The sequence below is a fragment of the Daktulosphaira vitifoliae genome, unplaced genomic scaffold, assembly GCF_025091365.1.
Source record: "Daktulosphaira vitifoliae isolate Bord-2020 unplaced genomic scaffold, ASM2509136v1 Scaffold_1357, whole genome shotgun sequence".
In the NCBI taxonomy this organism is placed as follows: Eukaryota; Metazoa; Arthropoda; class Insecta; order Hemiptera; family Phylloxeridae; genus Daktulosphaira; species Daktulosphaira vitifoliae.
In genome coordinates, this window is record NW_026100917.1 from 1 (window position 1) to 2,159 (window position 2,159).

Genomic DNA, 2,159 nt, shown 5'->3' on the forward strand with positions numbered 1-2,159 from the left:
AAGTGTTAACAGACACAAAAAAAAAAACTTATCATAGTAAAATCAATACCTTCTCAGCTTCGCATCGAAGCTAAAAATTGATCTGACATATTTAATAATTCATATTATTTAAAATTCAAATCCATCTAATCTTAAATTAATAAATGAATCAAAAAAGCCTTGTTTGTAAAAAAATAAAGAATTTAGTTTACATTCAAGCTCATATCTCGAAAATGTATAAGTCAGTATGTGTTTAGCGTTATTAATGGTAGCATTGTTCTAGAAATACGGATCTGCGATTTTTCAATAACTTTTGTGGCTTTTTGAGTTTAATTTTTTTTTATTTTTAAATTAATATTTGTATTTTAACTTTAATTTTTAAGAATATTAGCCACGAGTAATCAATTTTTATTATATGATATCTTAAAATGTTAACGTATTTTTGTTCAATTAACATAAAATAAATGATTTCATATGATAGCGGTTTTTTCATCAGTGACAATTACAATGATTAAAGATGACAACTTTTACAATATATATGTAGATGAAATATTTAGCTAGTAAATGTATTGTACCATTGGATGGTTTAATTATTAATAATTTATTTATTGTGGTTAATTTAGAGGCGACATACATTTGAAAACTGAACCATTTAAAACTGAATATAAACAAAACGAATTTAATTTTAGTAGATGTTCATCAGCATTTTTTTTGGGGATTGTTTTTGTATTAGTTTCTGTGAGTTTGTCATCTGATTTAGTTTACGATCGCGAGGTAATTATCAGTTATCTTTAAATTTATATATATTTTAATATGAATTTTAAATATAGTTTTATAATTTAGATGAAAACTAAAAATCAGCTTTACATTAATGGAGTTATGTTTTTGGAATACATCGGTTCTTACTTTATACTTTTGACACTCATGCTATTATTTATTTTTTTCATACTAATCTCTCTAATTTTTATTTTACATGTCGAGGGTTTAGACACGATTCCAGCTGTATATATAATGGTTATTCTATTTTTTGTCTATTGTCCAACAGCAGTTGTAGCTACTGCTTGCTTGTCTTATTTTTTTGATAAAGCTGATTCTCTTCAATGTATATTACCAAATGTTACTTCTCTAATCGGAGGGGTCCCATTCATGGCAGTTGCTTCTTTAGACATGTTAGGGGTCGCTAAAAATTTAACATTCGCTCTACATGTACTTTTTTCTTCAACAAATTTTGTTTATATTCCATTTTCAATTATATACCATGCTAATAGCGTGTATCGCGAAAGTGATCAACATACATCATTTATAAAATATGTAAATAAGGAGACGGTTGCATTACTAATGGGCTGTATTGGACAACTGCCGGTATTGTGGGTCATACTTACACTTTTAGACTCGAGCTCAAAAAAATCAAGTAATAAGAATATGACAATAGACTTGCAAGATGACGGCGATGAAGACGTGAAAAATGAAAGGAGAAAAGTAAATAATATTGTAACTGAAAAATCATATTGGCCAGTGATAGTTATTCAAGTATTTTTTTATAAATATTATATAACCAAAAGTTGATTTGTTTAACTTCTATAAAATTAATAGAATTTAAGAAAAGAATACTACAATAGAAATTTAGAATCGAATAAAATATGTTTTCATCAAAAATTATGTTTAAATGATGAACCAACAAAAAAAGTTGCAATTCGAAATTTATCTTTAACAGTTGATACAGGAGAAATACTTGGATTATTGGGTCACAATGGTGCTGGCAAGACTTCAACAATGAAAGTTTTAGCAACAGAAGAAAAAGAAACAGCAGGAAAAGTGATTATTCTATATTAAATTTTTATTTTAGTTTTTTCAATAATTTTTTGTCATAGTAATTATTAACTATTAATTTATTTTATAGTTTGAATCAGTGTTGTTTAAGAATGTTTTTGTAAAATGAACATTTTCTGGAATCGATTTCTTTTTTGGGACACAAGTTATGAAATGTGTTCCATTAGTTTTTAAAGAAATAAGACCGCTAATTAATTCATTATTTTTATAAATAGAAATTATTATATTAAAAACCCCCACTGAATAACTATTATTTGATTTAAAGATAATTTTTATAACAAAATATAATTAATTATAATATAATAACATTTTGATAATTATATATTATACAAAGTGATTATTTAACTATG

General features: G+C 25.2%; 1 protein-coding gene across 1 annotated transcript; it reads left to right on the plus strand.

Moving 5' to 3' along the window:
- Nucleotides 1-602: 602 nt before the first annotated feature.
- Nucleotides 603-1,996, plus strand: LOC126909806 (cholesterol transporter ABCA5-like; the record flags this gene model as incomplete). Its single annotated transcript, XM_050692224.1, has 4 exons — nt 603-753; nt 823-1,509; nt 1,573-1,794; nt 1,880-1,996. Coding segments are annotated over 4 exons (1,099 nt in total), but the record flags the coding sequence as incomplete, so codon positions are not given.
- Nucleotides 1,997-2,159: the final 163 nt, after the last annotated feature.